Source organism: Palaemon carinicauda, chromosome 28, assembly GCF_036898095.1.
Source record: "Palaemon carinicauda isolate YSFRI2023 chromosome 28, ASM3689809v2, whole genome shotgun sequence".
NCBI lineage: Eukaryota > Metazoa > Arthropoda > Malacostraca > Decapoda > Palaemonidae > Palaemon > Palaemon carinicauda.
In genome coordinates, this window is record NC_090752.1 from 44151782 (window position 1) to 44170234 (window position 18453).

The 18453-nt window shown below is 47.1% G+C and overlaps 1 protein-coding gene across 4 annotated transcripts in view; it reads left to right on the plus strand.

Moving 5' to 3' along the window:
* Pdxk (pyridoxal kinase) overlaps positions 1 to 18453 on the plus strand; it is a 78941-nt gene that overhangs the window by 14206 nt on the left and 46282 nt on the right. For all 4 annotated transcript variants that reach the window (XM_068351921.1, XM_068351919.1, XM_068351917.1 and 1 more), the window contains 2 exons: positions 5080 to 5180; positions 5643 to 5742. In XM_068351921.1, coding sequence (XP_068208022.1) covers positions 5100 to 5180; positions 5643 to 5742 — 181 coding nt within the window. In that variant the 5' untranslated portion in view covers positions 5080 to 5099. The remainder of the gene's footprint in view (positions 1 to 5079; positions 5181 to 5642; positions 5743 to 18453) is intronic.

Below are 18453 nucleotides of genomic sequence, written 5' to 3' on the forward strand. Positions count from 1 at the left end.
ATAGCGAACTTGAGTTTCTAGGGAAATTAACATACTGTATCGTGTGTTAATCTATGAAAGTAGTCTTACTTCACTCTAGGACAATACTTTACTCTTACAATATTAGTCAGGAGATTTTATACAAAATGATTGAATATTGCTTCAAAAACAAATTTTAACCCCATTATTGAATAAAGCCTTTTTTTTTTAAACTACTATGTATATGGAAATTGATAATAACCTAGATACAGTACTTTGCTTAAAAATTCTTAATTACAACAATTGCACATATTAATTTTCCATATCATTAGAACCTGGTTGCCATTTGCAATTATTGTCAGATGCATGTTCATTATCCAGGGATTGTGTTTGGCCTATCAGGTACCTTCAATTATAAATAGATATCACTTCTGACATTATAAAATTCTTTCTTGTTTGGGAAGTAAGCCCTTATTGCGATCATTCCTAATATACAGTACAGCCTTTTCCTTTCGTAGAAAATAAGAGGTGTTACTGGTGTATTTAAGGTTTAAAGGTTACTGTAGAAGGGTATAGGCAAGGGACTGTGACAATGCTGTAGCTAGCAGAAAAAAGCTCTAGAGAAAGACCATGTATACTGTACATGTGATCAGTACCGAAGACCCCTCTCCAACCAAGCTAGAACCAGAGAGGCCGGGCAATGGTTGCTGATGACTCAGCAGGTAGTCCTATAAGGATCTCCCAAAACCCCCCATCCTTAGTTCACAAGGTTGTGAGGTTGCAGGTACTACAAGAAACTGTCAAGCTTGAGGGGGACTCGAACCTCGGTTCAGCGATCGCCAGGCAGCAATGTTTCCAACAGGGATTAAGTGGTTTTGATGTTGATAACTTTGGAAACATATTTTGCAAAAAAATTATGCTTGAAAAATCATATATCACAATGGAATTCAATATGGGGACAAACTAACCTAAACAATAACTAGTTTAAGTTAAAGAAATAGAATCCTTGTGTAGGGTCGTAGCCGCCTTCATGTAGGTAAGGACAGTTAGTGTTAGGTGGGGAATTTTAGGTCGAGTTTCATCTGTGTATGTTTCTTAGTGAAACATGGTTTGTTCCGGCACCAAATACAAACTTTTTAGTTCTTTACTATGGAGATATTATTCGGCGACGGTTAAAAGTAGCTGTAAAACTTTTAGTGAGGTGCTACTCCCCTTGTCTAGTTTGTGGGGATAGACCAATCATCCTGCTCACACACGCGTTAGCAAACACAAGCCACTTTTTATTTCGGCTCAGAAGAGCTTGTAAGTTCTCCGCATGACTCTGTTTAACAACCATAATAAAGAACCAACTAGCCTAAAATTTTGAACTTTCTCCCTTTCTTTTGTATAAAAGTGTGTGCATTCTCTAAGAATGTGGATTTGTTCAGGCAGGGAAGGTTGTCATTGTGGCACCTTCATGCCTGCTTTGTAGACTGATCCACATGTACTTTGTTCTGCCTGCTGGTACTGAGGGCATGTGTGTATGCAGGAGTAAGGTGTACAGGGAGTGGCCTCACCATCTTACTCCTGCGGCTCGGTCCCGTCAGTCTGACTCTGCCCGATCTGTTTCCTTCAGGGATCAATCAGGTAAGAGTGGAGGCGCCTTGACTGTAGGATAGCCTTGCTTGGTTGAAGTACCAATTGCTTCCCCTAGAGAAGCAACTCGGACTTCCTCTGCAGAGGAATCTCTCAGCTGTGGCCTTCATTAGGGCTATCAGGCTAGGGAACACCTTCTGGAGGTTCTCTGAAGAGGGACACGAGGTGAGGGTGAGGCTTCCTCACCCAGGGACTCTATCGATCCTTCCCCTAAACTCACCAGTGGTATTGCACTAAAAGTCTTTTGTTTCCGTAGTTGGAGTAACCTCAGCGCCTGCTCCTTTTTGTTAAGCTTTGGCTGACGAACATCAGTGCTGGATGAATACACATCGGAGGATTCATTTGCTGGAATTCTTCATGGTTTAGGCTTACCTTTCCACTCATGGGATAGTTGCCCTGCACCTACTATTGTGGGACTGTATTTCCATTTGAGGGATGATCCTCCCACATTGGCAACAGTTTTCGGTCATCCATCCCGCCTGAGGGAGAGGAGACGTTCACTTGAGTAGTCACTTAACTGAAATGTGTCAGAGATTCATCGGTACCACATTCGAGCTCTTCAGAGCATAGCTTTACAGATCTAGACGACGGGGTTGTAGGCAGATGTTTACAGCTCCCACCCTTGCCATCGTTTCCTCAGGACACATCGAAACACTTTCTTGTTGATAGGCCAAAGTAGAAGCCCCTATGTTGCTTCCGGTTGGACAACCTTATCTCTCTCAGTGCACCAATTTAGAACAGAATGATGAGCCTAGAGCTTTAGCGCTCAACCTTTCACGCAAAGAGTTATTGGCCAAGGAGTTCAGAGCCTGCTACCATCTACACGCCATCCTACTCGCTCACCCTAACAGCAAGTTCACATATCTTGCCTCCTCAGGATAGACAGTAGCGCAGGTATATGACCACGCGCCATTACCACCCAACAACGGTTGAGGGATTTCAGTGCGCACTCGCTCCTACACGCATAACCCAACTATCACCAACTTTAGAGGGTGTTCAGCATGCTTAAAACCTCCCTAACCAACTCGGGACTTGTTGTATAGCACACAAGTACAGGGAGACCAGTGCAAATCTCTTTATTCTAAAGATCATACGCTGGCTATGTCTTCTCATTTTGAGGAAGCTGCAATCATTTGTGCTTTGTCTCGCCATGCAGAAGAGAGACATCATGTGCAGACACTTAAGTTGCCTGCGCATGCGGGCTCGCGAGCTTCTACATCTGCGCAATTGCCTCACCAGCGCTCCCCGATTCGGCGAGCTCTTGATCAGCGCTCTCCCTATGTTCGCTCATTGTGCCATCAGAGTGCACCTGCGCAAAGCTCTCCCTAAGTACGTGCTTTTCATTTAGATCATCCTGGTGAGGGCTCTCTTTACAGAGGAAACAAGGTATAACCTCAAAAACAGTAACCTTTTGAAGGATAAGTCCTGGTTTCAAGACCTTGTCCAGTAAGGGCTTTGAGGTGTTACCTTGAAGAACTACAGGAGCTCGTCCACAAGTAAGTGGATTATTCGTCAGCATGGGGAAGGTTAGGAGAAGAATCACAAAAAACAATTTCAGCGGGAATTCGCAAGGTCATAGATCGGGCCTTGAATCCTAATTCTTCTCCACAGACATGGAAGCCCAGAGTTCATGACATTATAGTCATTATCACATCCCTAGTCTTCAAGAACTACTCTGTGGCACAGGTCCTTCAAGCGGGTGTGTGGGACTGTCAAATGACCTTCACTGTCCACTACCTGCAAGATGTAACCTGTGGTGGCTGCACATCAAGTGGTTTAAACACCTCAAGCTCCTTAATTGACAAGTAGTAGATGGTGGAGAGCAGAGGTTACCTAGGATTAGTATGGGGTGAATGATAAGAATGATTAGCTCCTTTCTTTTATCATCCCCTCTCTTAGGGAACAGCCACTACGATACTCTGCAAGCTGGCCTCATCTGTCTGCAAGTACTGTAATAACCATGACCCTTGTGTAATCTGGTATATTTACATACTGTATATTTGTTACATCCCCATATCTCCGAATTCGCAGAATTCTTACCTAGACAAGTTACATTGCTAGTATCACATAATCATACTTATTGGTCAGTCCACTAAAGTGTGCAAATGCATGAAGGTTTAGCAAGGTGTCAAGGCCAATTCTTATGAGACACTGCATAGCTTGAGAAATGGCTCGGGGTCTAAAACCAGCCCGTGGGTTAGGACTTCCACTCACCTTAGAGTGAGTCTTCCCTAATAAAGAGCAAAAGGGTTTGTATTAGTGACGAAACAAAGGACAAATTTAATAATAATTTGTATTTTTCCTAACGATGCAAACCTTGAAGTCTTTATACAAATTTGTCCCACCATCATGTACCCCTGTGCAAGTCCCTCCTGCAATTGAAAGTGACGACACAACACGGGTGTGTGTGTGTGTGTGAGCGAGCCAGGTAGATGGTACTACCCCCTACCCCTCTCTCCTCTAACTAGCGGTGGGGTAGTTATACTTCGCTAAAAGTCTTATGGCTAGTCTTCCAGCTTCATTGAAAGTACATTCCTTAATAAAGGGCTCAAGGTTTGTATCGTTAGGAAAAAATATTAGTCTTAAATTTGTTACATCCCAGCTCAGCACTGGCAGTCTTGCAGGCCACCTTTCCTCACTTGTGAAACTCATTCCTTGAGCAGGAACCAGGGAATGATTGACTCTTCAACTTCATTTTTCTGTCTCCTCTCTTGGGGGTGAAGTAGTCTGACTTGATGCTGGTAAGTTACATTTCTGAGATCCTTTATTTAATATAATGAAGTACAGTATTCCCCCCATCCTCCCAAACAACAGGGAGGGTGATGAAATTTATACCAACCCATTGAGCATCATAAGGCAGGTATATTATTCCAGACTGACATCACCTTCAGGCGAAGGGATTCCTCAGTTTGACCATGTACAATTCATCTTAAGGCAGGACAAGTCCTATCAGTCTACCCATGCCTGTGAGAGACAAACAGAAGTTTGCTGGAGTCATCTCCCTCTTTCACTTGGGGGACCAGATATATTGACATTTCCAAGAAAGGAAAGAAATCAGCTAGTTCTGTTTTAGGGGAACTTTCAGCCCACCTAGCAGTAAGTCTCCCTATTTAAAGTAAGAAAGGTTTGTGTATGTGTAGGAACAAATAAAATTTAAGAAGAGCGACTTTTATTTTTCCTAGCTTTACAAACCTTGTTTCTTCAAGTTGAACTTCCTTCCTCAACCACCTCTCTGTCCTGAGTAAAAAAAAGTCAAAATGCTGAATTTCCTCACCACTTATTGTTAACTATTTCGTCAGCGAATTCAACAGCCATTCCAGATCACGCTGGAAACATTTTCCTATTTAGAGGACTTGGGTTTGTTTTAGGAAAAATACAAATTACCTTAAAAATTTGTTATATTGTTCAGTGTTTTTGAAGTAAACTAATTTCTTGTCTCATGTTCATTGTTTTTTTTTTAATTTACTAATATTTTTATCTCTTCAGGGTCCCTAAAAGCATTGAGAATGGTAGTGAGAGTCTTATCCATACAGTCGCATGTTGTGTCAGGATATGTCGGAAACAAGAGTGCCTGCTTTCCCTTGCAGGTGTGTGTACAGCGTGTTGTTATTATTTAGTGGCTTTAGATACATTGCAATACAACTTTTCATTTTAAATATGGCTGTAAAGTTATATGAATCCTCCATTTTCAAAAAAAAGGTAAACAATTCTTAAAGTATAACTTATGACAAGTTTCATTTGTAGTCACTAAAATTACTAGAAAGTTTTAAATTGGATGAAATTTTTTTGGTTAAAACCTTGGAGAATCTAGACAGTCACATTGCATGTAATTCAAAATCTAAAAGTAAAGATATTTAAGTATCCAATTTTTCTGTTAATTGCACTAAATGTTATGAAATTTAGTCATTATGGTTTAACAATGTTCAGTATTTAGAATAAATTCTAAGGATTAGTTAATTTCTGATTGACATATCTTAAAAGTGAAAAAAAAAACTGAATGCTTGAAATATGATTACTATTGATTTTTAATTTTTTTGTCCTTCTAACAGGTTCTTGGTTTTGAAGTTGACACCATAAATTCAGTGCAGTTTTCAAATCATACTGGTTATGAGTGTTTCAAAGGGCAAGTGCTTAATGACATGGAACTAGGTAAGTACAAATTGTATGAAAAAACAAGTTGTTCCGTAACTGGAATATAAACCACGCTATTTGATAGGGGTATTATTTTCGGCGTAGCTGAAATGACGAGCCATTAATTTTTAACGAGGGTTTACTACCCACACCGCTAGTTTGCGGGGGTAATGAGGGTAGCTTGCTACCGCTCCCACTCACACACCTGCGATTGAGCTCACTTTGCTCTTGGCTCGGATGATGATCGGACGTGTCCGCTCTCATCCTCGCCGTCATTTTGGCAGCCATTAACACTTTTTGTTCTTTCTTTTTCTAGACTGTACGTGAAGTTGGCCTCCGCGACCATGCGCACCTATCCTGGTCTTCCCGACCGCCCCTGTGGATCATTCATGTCGGCGGTCGAGACCGATCCTCACGCCCTTTGTCCTTCTTGTAGGGGCCAACGGTGTGATAGTGTCAACAAGTGCAGTGAGTGTAGGGAGTGGTCTGCCTCCCCGTGGGAGAGGTTTTCGCGACGGCGGAAGAAGTCCATGCCGGGTGTTTCTCCTTCGAAGGTTGCTTCGAAGAAAGAAAAACCCAAGGCCTCTTCTTCCGTTGCCCAAACCTCCTCCGAAGCTCCTACTGAAAGAGACCGACCATCGAGTAGTATCGTAGACCAAATTATTTCTGTCCCACCTCGGGTCTCGAGAGATGGCGTTGCTTCCCCTAGCGAAGCAGCTCCACTTCTCCCCCCGGGGGACGCCGTGTCACTAACTTCTGTTTTTCAGATTTGGTCCTCCTTGGGGCTCACGGGTTCGCCCTCCAAGGAGGTTTTGCTTAATTACATCTGCCTGGGTGCTGCTATCAAGCAATCGTCGTCACCGTCAGAGGTAGATCCCCTCACTCTTGTCGACGTTGTTGTGTCAGAGGTGTCCCATGCAGCGTCACCCATCTCTGCCACTCCAGATTCTACGGTAGCTGATGGCTTAGTTTCCCCCGTTCCTGACCATCCTCCGAGGGGGAAACTAAGTTCATCATCAGTCTCTCCTGCTAGTGTTTCTCCTCCTCGGGGGAGTTCACTTACAGAGACTCCTCTTCGGAGGACTGCTGACGGTCACCATGCTGATCCAACAGCCCCCAGAGGGCACATCCGTCGGAAGGCTCGCCTTCCTCTTCGCCATAGAGGCCTTCCTTCACCTGCGGTGAGGAGGCGCCTCTTTGGTTCAACGTCGTCTATGCAGTCCCCAGCAGAGGAGCCTCTATACCAATCATCCATCAATGCACCTGCAACCAGTCTTGTGATTTCGGTCCTGGACCTCTCTGCAGATCGTTCGTGATCTCCTTCGGTGGATGGTCATCCTTTTAAGGGACACGTCGACCATCCGTCCGACCTTCCATCGCCGTTCCTGCATGGGTCTAACAAGGCTCCACCAAAGTGCGCTATTGCGCGCCATCGTACTGCGCACCACGCGTCCACGCACCCTGACCAGCGCTCACTAGTAGCTCGTCAGGCTCCAAGGCTTCGGCGCACCACCCATCTTGCTCGCCCTTACGCAGAGCAGCAACCTCAAGTGCTTACGCGCCAACAAGATCAGAGATCTCCTACGCACCATGTGCGTCCACATGCGCACACGCGCCAACGATCTCCTGCGCGCCAGGGCTCTCTTGCACCGATGCGCCCTGCGCCCACCATCTCCTACGCGCCAGTGCCCACCTGCGCGCCAGCGCTCACTTTTGCGCTAACGTTCACCTACGCGCCAGTTACCTGCGCGCCAACGCTCTCGCTCTCCCGCGCGCCAACATGTGCGCCCCACATCACGCTCTCCTGAGCACCATCTTGTGCGCCAACTAACGCGCCACTCAAAACCTGCACGCCATCACTCTCCTGCGTGCAAGTTCGTAGGTGAGGCAACAACCCTGTTGCCCTCACCTGCACGCCAACTTTTACCAGGGCGCCAGCGCTCACCTGTGCGCCATCTTTCTCCTGTGCACACACAGAGATACTCGCGCACGCGCACCATGTGCACGAGCGCCCTCTCTCTCCTAATGACGCGCGCCAACTCTCCTGCGCGCCCACCATGATTCTGCTGCGCGCGCACTAATTCTTCTACAGACGTGCGCGAACACACACCCGCGCGCGAGCACCAATATTCTCCCTCGGGCACCAATACTCTCCCTCGCGCGGGCACCAATACTCTCCCTCGCGCGGGCACCAATACTCTCCCTCGCGCGGGCACCAATACTCTCCCTCGCGCGGGCACCAATACTCTCCCTCGCGCGGGCACCAATACTCTCCCTCGCGCGGGCACCAATACTCTCCCTCGCGCGGGCACCAATACTCTCCCTCGCGCGGGCACCATTACTCTCCCTCGCGCGGGCACCATTACTCTCCCTCGCGCGGGCACCATTACTCTCCCTCGCGCGGGCACCATTACTCTCCCTCGCGCGGGCACCATTACTCTCCCTCGCGCGGGCACCATTACTCTCCCTCGCGCGGGCACCATTACTCTCCCTCGCGCGGGCACCATTACTCTCCCTCGCGCGGGCACCATTACTCTCCCTCGCGCGGGCACCATTACTCTCCCTCGCGCGGGCACCATTACTCTCCCTCGCGCGGGCACCATTACTCTCCCTCGCGCGGGCACCATTACTCTCCCTCGCGCGGGCACCATTACTCTCCCTCGCGCGGGCACCATTACTCTCCCTCGCGCGGGCACCATTACTCTCCCTCGCGCGGGCACCATTTCTCTCCCTCGCGCGGGCACCATTTCTCTCCCTCGCGCGGGCACCATTTCTCTCCCTCGCGCGGGCACCATTTCTCTCCCTCGCGCGGGCACCATTTCTCTCCCTCGCGCGGGCACCATTTCTCTCCCTCGCGCGGGCACCATTACTCTCCCTCGCGCGGGCACCATTACTCTCCCTCGCGCGGGCACCATTACTCTCCCTCGCGCGGGCACCATTACTCTCCCTCGCGCGGGCACCATTACTCTCCCTCGCGCGGGCACCATTACTCTCCCTCGCGCGGGCACCATTACTCTCCCTCGCGCGGGCACCATTACTCTCCCTCGCGCGGGCACCATTACTCTCCCTCGCGCGGGCACCATTACTCTCCCTCGCGCGGGCACCATTACTCTCCCTCGCGCGGGCACCATTACTCTCCCTCGCGCGGGCACCATTACTCTCCCTCGCGCAAGCATGCGCACCAAGAGGAATGATGTCCGGCAAGGTCGCCATGGCCTCATTTCCCTCCCCGCAAGCACTTACCACCACGCATTGTGGGAGAAGGGAAACATGCAGAGGGGTTCAGGATACCAGAGCTACATCTTAAGGCCAACCCACCCATTCCAGTATCTCCTTCCAGGGAACCTTCGGTCCCTTTCCCTTCAGGGGGAATGTCTGACAGTGCGTTTGTCAGCCAACAGCCCTGGTTCAGTGCCTTGATCAGAGCCGTAACCCAGGCTTTCAAGCCTGTCCTGTCTGATCTAGGACATGGAACCATGGTTTTCTCTACCCTTTTGAAGAGGAAAAGAGGAGTTCTGGACGCGGTCACTTTCCTGAGGGTGAAAATGACTCCACTCAGAACCATCGAGGCAAGTTTCTCCTATTTCTCGGACTAACTCTCCATCCCTTTCGGACAAAGATCTCCCGTCACCTAGGGAACCACACGAAGAGAGACTTTCCCCCATCACACCAATGGAGGAAATCGCGACGTAGTCCGAGAATAGAAGGGACATGCCACACTCATCAATGTTGGAGTCTTACATCCTTCCCTGGAAGGAATCTAAAGACTCTAAAACATTGCCAAAGTCCTCCACTAGGGCTAGGATGGAGCCAGCTAGCCACTCAGGGAATGTCCACGACTCTCCCCAAGAAAAGCCCTCGGGGATACAAGGAGACTTCGCTGCAAGTCCTACAACAGGAGGAGACCAGCAGGAGTCAGAGCATGCATTCTGGCAAGTTCTGACAATGAGGGTTCTCAACGGGTTTTCCGACCCGGAGATCCTCCCTCGAGAGGGCAAAGACACGGTCTTTGGTACTCAAAAACCCTCTTAAGACCAGTGCAGTCCTGCTCTGGTCTCAAGGGGTGAAGAGTACCAGGGACAAGATCGCCCAGCAGCTCTCTAAGATGTCCTCCCCCTTTATTATTTTTTTAACAGGTATTGACAGCAGCCCCCTACAGTCAGTAGGGAGAGGAATTTAGGTTAATCTTCAAAGTACTGTACGTATATAGGAAAGATGAAGTTGCCAAAAGAATAGTTACTCAAGACTTGTATTGTAAATATTTCTACCCTGCTACATGGTAACTTGATTCAAAATTAGAACCCAATGAAACTAGATTAGTCTTATCACTGACCTAGGTGGTAATATATTGACACAGAGGGTTTATGGACAGATTTTTCAAATACTTGCCCCAAAACCAAGTGAACATAAAGTGGCATAGAACAGTTTTTCAGTGATAGCCAAACTTTATAAGTGTTGTCAATTCCTAAACCCAGTGGATTGTTCATGCAGATTATGAACCACAGTGTTGCGGGGTTCTCCTTTAACCTTCAAGTTTGTTCCTGTCATAGTTGGGAATAAATCTGCATGATCCACCTGAGTATGTTGCTAGTCAGCCTGGGGTAGCCTAATAAAAGCAAGTTTGCCAGGAGCTTCTAGTTTTGCCGCATGAATTGCAATCCTTGTTTTATGAACCCTTTGATCGTGAGGCCAGCTATTGGTATTTGAATGTATGCTAAATAGATGGTGAATAGTTTTTTGTTATTCAAAATTTGTTTATCTTGTTATTGTGAGACTGGAGTGTAAAGGAGTACGAATTTATCCTTTAATTGCTTATTGAAATTTAACGAAATAATGTTAATGCAATCCTAACCGTTTTTTAAATCTTTCTAATAAGTCATTTATTGAAAAAAAAATTTCTCTTCCTCTAAGAAATCATATAAACTTTTTTTGTTCCATTTACAAATAAATATTAAAGACAGAATTTCATTCCAGAACCTTTCACCATGGTGTCCCTTTCTCAGCCACTGTTTTTTTTCTTAGTAGCAATTGTTTTTTTAAATCTTTCTAATAAGTTATTTATCATAATTTTTCTCTCCCACACTGTATCCTGTTGTCAGATTTAAAAAAGATTACTGTATAATGTTTCCTTTCACTTAATGTTCTGATATTTTACTTATATCCTGCTAGCCCAAGGCAAGGGAAGATAAGAAGGAAGTAAGATTCTAGCTGGGTACCCTTGCCCAGTATAAATCAAGGGGTGGTGCACAATGCTCCGTTCTCTTGACCTGTTACCTAGATTTTTGGGTATTCCACCGTTTTTTTTGTGTAGTGAATGTTGGGTTGTGGTCGGCATTCGGACACTAGGCAGTTTGGGTGCTACCTCTGGCCACAGTCCGCAAACCACTACACCGTAAACCTTTGTTAATAAACTGGCTAATTCTTTTGAACCCCTTTTTCTTTTCAGAGTGAAAGTGTTGTATTGTAGAGATTCAAACCATGCGGGTTTGTCGTGGTGTGGAAGCGCACCGATGTGACACCTACATGTCCGCTGCAGAGACAGACCCTCACAACCTTTGTCTTTTCTGCAAGGGCAATTCGTGCTCCCAAGATTCTCTGTGTAATTTGTGTGTGGAGTGGCCATCCTCCCAGTGGCAGACATTTGCTAGATGACGGAAAAAGATGTCTAAGCGGGACTCTTGCCCTTCGGATTCATCCTCAAAGGGGAAGACGCCCAGACTTTTTCCTTCTTCGTCGGTTGGATGTTACCATTCCGACTGGTCAACCGGTTTCTTCTGGGGAATGTCGACTAAGACTGGTGGCCCTTTGACCTTGGCCACCGAGAATAGAAGGCCTCTTCAACCTCAGCCCACATCATTTACAGTGGGCTCACCTGACTATCAGACGCAGGCTAAGTTATATGTTTGTGGTGAAGCGTTCAATACCTGAATGCGTACAGTATTGTACTGTGTATAAAGAGTGAAAGGGTTTGTATTTGTTTCGGAACAAATTACAAATTTGGAAATAATTTTTATTTTTCTTAAGTATACAAACTCTGAGCTCTTTACACATACCTGACCACCATCACATAACTCAACCAGCAAGTGTGTGAGTGGGGCGACTTGTCTACCCCTGCTACCTCCCACTAACCAGTGGTGTGTAGTTATACCTTGCTAAAAATTCTTTTGGCTAGTTTTCAGCATTCCCAAAATAATATCCACTGTAGAGTTCAAGGTTTGTATAGTTAGGAAAAATACAAATGACAGTACTTCCAAATTTGTCATATTTCAGTACTGAATGGTTCTTTTTCAATATTAATCTTACCCGATAATCATGTAGCTGTCAACTCTGTTGCCGACAGAAATCCACGGTCGGGACACGCCAGCGATCGCTATACAGGTGGGGGTGAACACCACAGCGCCACCTGTGGTCAGGTACTCCAGTACCTCTTGTCAACACCACCTCAATTTTTCCTCTGTCGTGCCTCCGGCTAGACCTACATGGATACGCTGTTGATTCTGGAGTTTTTGCTCACGATTTGGTGATGTATTTGCTCTAGAGTTTAGCTTTCGCTATTCAGGAAGTTTTATCATTAGCTTAGCTAGCTTTTGGAATTAATTTGATTAATTATGGTGACGAAGAGAGTATGAACTCTCTTTCACTTTTAAATGGCCGACCCTTCCCTTAGACGGAAGTGTTGGTGTCTAAGAGAGTATAGACTCTCTTTCTTAATTTTGCTTAACAAAAGTTATAGATTTATTTTATATCTCTCCGCCTTTTATAGGCCTCTTCGATTAACTTCCTTTTATTATAAACTTTTTAAAATTAATTTTTATATTTGTTTATATTCGACCTTTCCTAATAGTAGGCGGTCTTTTCTTGGTACCGAAGTTAATTAACATTGAGCCCGTCATTTCGTTTTTACCTGTTAACATATTATGCTATTTTAATGTTTTTGAAAGAATTTCTTTGATAGTCTCGTACTGTTTTCAAAGTTGAACTAACGTTTTGTTTTGTCTCTGCAGTTGTTGACGTTCAGAACGTTCAACTTGCGCTCTATCGTTACGATAGAGAGAGAATTTTCACGGTGTCACGTTGCAGTAAGAGTAAACCGATTCTAGCGTTTTGTTCATTCTTTCTTAGCTTAATGGTTTTAATTCTAATAAAGGAACTTTTTATTTGGGAAATCTTTCAGTTTTTTTCCTTTAACAATAATATGTTTTAACGATATATATGATTGGGCTCATCTCTCAGGTTCTAAGTCGAGAGAGAGAGAGAGAGAGACGGAGGGAGAGAGAGGAGGATAAACGTTTCGTTCAAGCGAGTAACGTTGTTATCGTTTTTGCTCTTCTCCCTAGTCTCTTTAGGGGAAGAAGGTAAACGTTTCTAGAGTTTTATTCTTGTTCTCAAGCTTTATGCGGTGAGAGATTTTAAACGTAGTTTATTTGATCTAGTGTTTAGTCTCTTTCCAGCCACTGAATTATTTATCTTTCATTATATTTTTCTGTTACATTGTAATTCTGTTTTCGCAATTACTAACTTTTAAGGAAGGATAGAATTGCGTGTTTCAGGTACAAACCACTTAAAGTTTCGAGTTCAGTGAAATAAGTGCAAACAGAAAATTAAAAGTGATAAAGTGATAAACGCAAAGTGTTACAGTGTTGCGTTCGAGGGTTCGTCTGTTCGTGCCAGTTGTTCGCCTAGTCTGGGACCTCTTACAAGCTCCCAAGCCCAGGGGAGAAGTAATGTCGAAGGACTTATGGGTTCAGCAGGCCTTGATCGACGAACAGACGTTTCCCTCCGTGGTTTCCGGTGTATCTACACACGTTGCCGACGTGATCACCCCACCCACACAAAGACGAGAGAGCCCTTTTATTCCTCGTCTGCGGAAGAGGTTTCTCGCAGAAACCATGGACCAAATCTTGCAGCTTTTAAGTGCAAGTCGGTCCCTTCCGCGCAAGTCCAACTCCTAGGTGTAGCCATTAGCACTGGGTCAGTTCGGACTTGCTGCAGTACGACAACTGCACACCTCCCAGAGAGGCAAGGTGGTATCGCAACAGGCAGTAGCTCCGTCTGTTGCCGCACCAGCTGTTTTAGACCCTCAGTCTCAACGGACAGTAGCTCCGTTTGTTGTTGTCTTTCTTAAACTCTAGTGGTCTATGCTGCAGACAATGCAGTCTCAGCTTGCGGTGTTGATGCAGGAGTTTCAGGCAGAGAAGGTTAACACACCTCCTCCTGCGAGCGCTCCTCCACCTCTACGCAGTCCAGCCTGCCAGACGTATGATGTTGAGGTTCCTCAAGCTACCTCCATGCGTGAGCTGCCGCATTGGGAGTTGCCAGATACCAGCTCTGTGCAGCAACCTCCACTTTCCTTGAGGCAGGAGCCTCTTGCCACGCGGCAACCTCCTCAACACTTGAGGCAGGAGCCTTATGCTTTGCAGCAACCTCCTCTACCCTTGAGGTAGGAGCCTCATGCGTTGCGACTACCTCCTCCATCCTCGAGGCAACAACCTCTTGCGGTGCGACAACCTCCACCATCCTCGAGGCAGCAACCTCAACTCCACCTCTGCGCAGTCCACCCTGCCAGACGTATGATGTTGAGGTTCCTCAACCTACCTCCACACGTGAGCTGCCGCATTGGGAGTTGCCAGATACCAACGCTATGCAGCAACCTCTTGCGTTGCGGCAACCTCCACCATCCTTGAGGCAGCAACCTCAACTCTTGCGGCAGCCACCTCCACTCTTGAGGCAAGAACCTCAACTCTTGAGGCAAGAGCCTCAACTCTTGAGGAACCTCATGCTAGGAGGCAGCCGCCTCAACGCATGCAGCAACCGCATTCTTCACAGCATGAGCCTCTCTCTGCGCAGCTACCTCCTCAACCCTTGAGGCAGACGCAACTCTTGAGGCAGGAACCTCACAGGAGCCTCATGCTATGCGGCATCCTCCTCAAACCATGAGGCAGGAGCCTCATGCTATGCGGCATCCTCCTCAACCCATGAGGCAGGAGCCTCATGCTATGCGACATCCTCCTCTACCCATGAGGCAGCCTCATGCTATGCGGCATCCTCCTCAACCCATGAGGCAGGAGCCTCATGCTATGCGGCATCCTCCTCAACCCATGAGGCAGGAGTCTCATGCTATGAGGAGCCTCATGCTATGCGGCATCCTCCTCAAACCATGAGGCAGGAGCCTCATGCTATGCGGCAACCGCCTCAACCCATGAGGCAGGAGCCTCATACTATGCGGCATCCTCCTCAACGCATGCGGCATAAGCCTCTTCCCTTGCAGCTTGAGCCTCTTCCCTTGCAGCTTGAGCCTCATCCCATGCAGCATGAGCCTCATACCATGCAGCATGAGCCTCATCCCATGCAGCATGAGCCTCATCCCATGCAGCATGAGCCTCATCCCATGCAGCATAAGCCGCACGCCATGCAACATGCTCTGCTTACCTTACAGCATGCTCTACATACAGCATGCTCTGCATACAGCATGCTCTGCATACCTTACCGCATGCTTCTCAGTCACACATCTTTGGTTGTTGCCAACTCACTAGACTGTCAAGCAGTTTCATAACGTTGCCTTCTAGTCTGCTGCTTTTGCACCAGTGAAACCCTCACTGAGAGAACTTAGCTTTTCTCGGATATGGTTCCTGTAGATGAGAAAGTGCTATTCTCCCTCCTTCTGATATTCCCTTGAGGACTCTGTCATTTGGAGAGGAGCCTTTAGCTGCGTAGCCTCCTATGGACTTTTATTTAAGCATAACATGCTTCCAGGGAAGGTAATGGTTCCACTTCAGTCGCTAACCCCGTCTGTTACCACACCTGCTCCCATAGACCTTGAGCTGTGTTGCAAGACATGCAGTCCAAGCTTAGTCCTTGTTAGAGGATTTTTTGTTTACGGAGTCAGTGTGTCACTGGGAAGACGTTCAACAACCAGCAGAAGTGACTTGTTGTGACGCAGTGCGGCAACCTCAGCAACCCGATAAGGAGTTGTCTGTACGACCCAGACAGTCTAGACAGCTTCGGGTTGTCACTGTACTTCCTCGCTTCCCCATGGTTGACAGTTCACAGACTGTGCAGCAGTACCATGATCTTGTGTCCGGCTCCGTCAGACGACTAGCTTTTAAGAGCTCCCACAAGTCGTCGCTGTCTGGAGATTCTCAGATGGACTATGGATCTGACCAAGGAACTGGGCCTCCTGGTCAATTTTGAGGAGTCCCAGCTCGTCCCATCCCAGACCATTGTCTACCTGGGTATGGATCTTCAGAGTCGAGCTTTTCGGGCTTTTCCGTCGGCCCCAAAGATCTACTAAGCCCTAGTTTGCATCCAGAGCATGCTGAGAAGGAACCGATGCTCAGTCAGGTAGTGGATGAGTCTAACAGGGACACTTTCATCGCTGGCCCTGTTCATCGAGTTAGGGAGACCCCACCTCCGCCCCCTTCAGTATCATCTAGCGGCTCACTGGATAAAGGACATGACGCTAGAGACGATCTCAGTTCCTGTTTCCGAAGAGAGGAGGTCTACTCTCACGTGGTGAAAGAACAGCTTTCTTCTCAAGGAAGTCTACCTTTGGCTGTTCAGAAACCCGACCGCCGTCTCTTCTCTGACGCATCAGACACGGGCTGGGGTGCGACTTTGGACGGACAGGAATGCTCGGGAACATGGAATCAGGAGCTAAGGACACTTCACATCTTTTGCAAGGAGCTGTTGGCGGTTCATCTGGCCTTGATAAACTTCAAGTCCCTCCAGCTTAACAAGGTGGTGGAGGTGGACTCTGACAACACCACAGCCTTGGCTTACATCTCCAAGCAGGGAGGGACTCATTCGTGGAAGTTGTTCTAGATCGCAAGGGACCTCCTCATCTGGTTAAAAGATCGAAAGCTCACGCTGGTAACGAGGTTCATTCAGGGCGATATGAATGTCATGGCAGATCGCCTTAGCCGGAAGGGTCAGGTCATCCCCACAGAGTGGACCCTTCACAAGAATGTTTGCAGCAGACTTTGGGCCCTGTGGGGTCAGCCAACCATAGATCTGTTCGCTACCTCGATAACCTAGAGGCTCCCGTTGTATTGTTCTCCGATTCCAGACCCAGCAGCAGTTCACGTGGATGCTTTTCTGCTGGATTGGTCCCATCTCGACCTGTATGCATTCCCGCCGTTCAAGATTGTCAACAGGGTACTTCAGAAGTTCGCCTCTCGCAAAGGGACACGGCTGACGTTGGTTGGCTCCGCTCTGGCCCGCGAGAGAATGGTTCATAGAGGTACTGCAATGGCTGGTCGACATTCCCAGGACTCTTCCTCTAGGAGTGGACCTTCTACGTCTACCTCACGTAAAGAAGGTACATCCAAACCTCCACGCTCTTCCTCTGACTGCCTTCAGTCTTTCGAAAGACTCTCAAGAGCTAGGGGCTTTTCGAAGGAGGCAGCCAGAGCGATTGCCAGAGCAAGGAGGACATCCACTCTCAGAGTCTATCAGTCTAAAGGGGAAGTCTTCCGAAGCTGGTACAAGGCCAATGCAGTTTCCTCATCCAGTACCACTGTAACCCAGATTGCTGACTTCCTGTTTACATCTAAGGAACGTAAGATCCCTTTCAGCTCCTACGATTAAGGGTTACAGAAGTATGTTGGCAGCGGTTTTCCGCCACAGAGGCTTGGATCTTTCCACCAACAAAGATCTACAGGACCTCCTTAGGTCTTTTAAGACCTCAAAGGAACGTCGGTTGTCCACTCCAGGCTGGAATCTAGACGTGGTCCTAAGGTTCATTATGTCATCAAGATTTGAACCTCTCCAATCAGCCTCTTTTAAGGACCTCACATTGAAAACTCTTTTCCTCGTGTGCTTGACAACAGCTAGAAGAGTAAGTGAGATCCACGCCTTCAGCAGGAACATAGTTTTCACATCTGAAACGGCTACATGTTCCTTGCAGCTCGGTTTTTTGCTAAAACGAGCTTCCTTCACGTCCTTGGCCTAAGTCGTTCGAGATCCCAAGCCTGTCCAACTTAGTGGGGAACGAACTGGAGAGAGTACTTTGCCCAGTTAGAGCTCTTAGGTACTATCTAAAAAGGTCATAACCTTTACGAGGACAATCAGAAGCCTTTTGGTGTGCTATCAAGAAGCCTTCTCTTCCAAGGTCTAAGAACTCGGTTTCTTACCTATTCAGGCTCCTGATTAGGGAAGCACATTCTCATCTGAAGGAAGAAGACCTTGCTTTGCTGAAGGTAAGGACACATGAAGTGAGAGCTGTGGCTACTTCAGTGGCCCTCAAACAGAACCGTTCTCTGCAGAGTGTTATGGATGCAACCTATTGGAGAAGCAAGTCAGTGTTCGCATCATTCTATCTCAAAGATGTTCAGTCTCTTTACGAGAACTGCTACACCCTGGGACCATTCGTAGCAACGAATGCAGTAGTAGGCGGGGGCTCAGCCACTACATTCCCATAATCCCATAACCTTTTTAACCTTTCTCTTGAATACTTTTTATGGGTTGTACGGTCGGCTAAGAAGCCTTCCACATCCTTGTTGATTTGGCGGGTGGTCAATTCTTTCTTGAGAAGCGCCGAGGTTAAAGGTTGTGATGAGGTCCTTTAGTATGGGTTGCAGCCCTTTATACTTCAGCACCTAAGAGTCGTTCAGCATCCTAAGAGGACCGCTACGCTCAGTAAGGAAGACGTACTTAATAAAGGCAGAGTAATGGTTCAAGTCGTCTTCCTTACCAGGTACTTATTTATTTTATGTTATTTTTGAATAACTA